Source organism: Austrofundulus limnaeus, unplaced genomic scaffold, assembly GCF_001266775.1.
Source record: "Austrofundulus limnaeus strain Quisiro unplaced genomic scaffold, Austrofundulus_limnaeus-1.0 Scaffold1476, whole genome shotgun sequence".
Lineage (NCBI taxonomy): Eukaryota > Metazoa > Chordata > Actinopteri > Cyprinodontiformes > Rivulidae > Austrofundulus > Austrofundulus limnaeus.
Window position 1 is genome coordinate 2,625 of NW_013953878.1, and position 2,229 is coordinate 4,853.

At 38.4% G+C, this 2,229-nt stretch overlaps 1 protein-coding gene across 1 annotated transcript in view; it reads left to right on the forward strand.

Moving 5' to 3' along the window:
- The window catches only part of LOC106535512 (solute carrier family 22 member 2), a gene marked incomplete at its 3' end in the record, with an annotated part of 39,321 nt that overhangs the window by 2,380 nt on the left and 34,712 nt on the right, over nt 1-2,229 (forward strand). Inside the window, 3 exon segments of the mRNA XM_014032528.1 lie at nt 562-665; nt 1,037-1,191; nt 1,255-1,423. Coding sequence (XP_013887982.1) covers nt 562-665; nt 1,037-1,191; nt 1,255-1,423 — 428 coding nt within the window.

The following is a 2,229-nucleotide window of genomic DNA, read 5'->3' on the forward strand; positions in this document are numbered from 1 at the left end:
ACATTTAACATTTTTATTACCTTGTAATTACATGGTAATAAGGTAGTGATTACCATTTAACATTTTTATTACCTTGTAATTACATGGTAATAAGGTAGTGATTACATTTAATTAACATTTTTATTACCTTGTAATTACTTGGTAATAATGTAATTAACATTTTTATTACCTTATAATTACATGGTAATAAGGTAGTGATTACATTTAATTAACATTTTTATTACCTTGTAATTACTTGGTAATAAGGTAGTAATTAACATTTTTATTACCTTATAATTACATGGTAATAAGGGTACCATAAAAGAAAGCGTTATCGATATTCAAGTTTTTGTTTTTGCTAAAAGTTCTGTTTATTCATCCATCAGTCTTCAGGATCAGTCCACCTCATGTGTTATTTAACTCATTTAGATTTAGACACTGAAGTCAGATGCTTTATTTTCATTATTATTCAGCAGAGATGGGTCCGGTCCTMCAGGTAAAAGACCAAATAAAACATTTAGGTTTTTGCTCTGAGACGTTTTTGAACRCAACGTGGTGACAGAGGTGGATGTGATGTTTCAGTTCGACCTGGTCTGTTCTGACGGYTGGTTGGTGGATCTGTACCAGGCCACTCTGAACGTGGGCTTCCTGGTCGGCAGCATCGCCATCGGTTACCTGGCTGACAGGTGAGTTTGTTGCCCCGAAACCTTCGATCCCTGTCCAGGTTCAGTGCAGCGAAACCCAAAGGATGAAAGACAAACTGCAGGTCCTTCAGGTCCTCTGGAGAAGGGTTTTAGACTTTTACTTCACATTTGGACCAAAGTTCAGGTCGATGTAACAGTTAAAACAATCTGATCCTTGATTGATCAAATAAAAGAAACATATTTGGTTATAAAATGGCTACAATTCATTTTGTCCAAAWAGAATCATAACCGTGAACAAATCAAGGTTTGAGTGAGTCGTTACATTCATACCATTTCTCTAGTTCTTCACGTAGTTATAAGTTTTAGTTTTTGTTTGGGTCTTTTTGAATAAAACTTTATCAGTTTTCCTCCAGGTTTGGTAGGAAGATGAGCTTCCTCCTGTCCAACTTGCTGAACGGGATCACAGGCATCCTGGTTGCCGTGGCCCCGAACTACGTGTCTTTACTGGTTTTCAGAACTCTTTATGGGTTCGGAGTGAAAGGAGGCTGGGTGGCCGGATACGTGCTGAGTAAGAACCGCTCGTCTCTGCCGAGGAAATCAGCAGGATCACAAAACTAAAGCTCTGTTTCAGTCACAGAGATCGTCGGGGTGGAGTTCAGGCGAACGGTCGGGGTTGTGTACCAGATGTTCTTCAGCGTCGGCATCCTCCTCCTKCCTCTGCTCGCCTACTTCATCACCGACTGGCGCTGGCTGCAGGTCGCCATCACCGCTCCCTACATCCTCTTCCTCTCGTACTACTGGTGAGAAAACACCAGTTTCACACAAACACTAAAGCCTTCATGTCAGCCACCTCCGCACGGGTGAGGAGGGTCCAGTTAGTACTAGAAAGACCTCTATGTTGAAGATGGAATTTAAAAAATCAACTGGAAGCCTCTTTTAGGCATGTAAATACTGCAATGCTAACAAATTGATCAAATATATAACTTTTTTTAGTAATTTGGACACTTTTTATTTGTAAGTTGGCATAAATTGTCTAAAATGTCATATTCCTTTAGGATCAGTGGTGGGCATTGTTAATCCAAAAAATTAGCTCCGCAATTTCTAAAGTCCTTATGAAATTATTTAGGTCTGCATCTTCAAAAGCACTCATGCCATAGAATTATTAGCAGAAGCTAATTTTAAAGCACAAGTTCAATTTGACACTTACTAGCTGACAACAATTCATGTACAATATATGCACAACACTGTCAACTAGTGGTGTATGAACACTTACGACTTAATCCTACAACCACTGATTGCTGGGGATGTGATTTCCTGAAACAGACCTTTGGTTCCTGGTGTAAAAATTTAAAAGTTGTTGAGGATTGCTAGTTCAGCTGATTCTTTAAAAAGTTGTTGAGGATTGCTAGTTCGGCTGCTTCTTTAAAAAGTTGTTGAGGATTGCTAGTTCGGCTGCTTCTTTAAAAAGTTGTTGAGGATTGCTAGTTCGGCTGCTTCTTTGTCTTTTTCTTTTGTTTATTGTAGATTTTTCATTAAAGAAGCATCAATAAAGTAATTTTAAAACTATTTATTGGAAAATTGAAGCGATGCATTCTGGGTACATGAC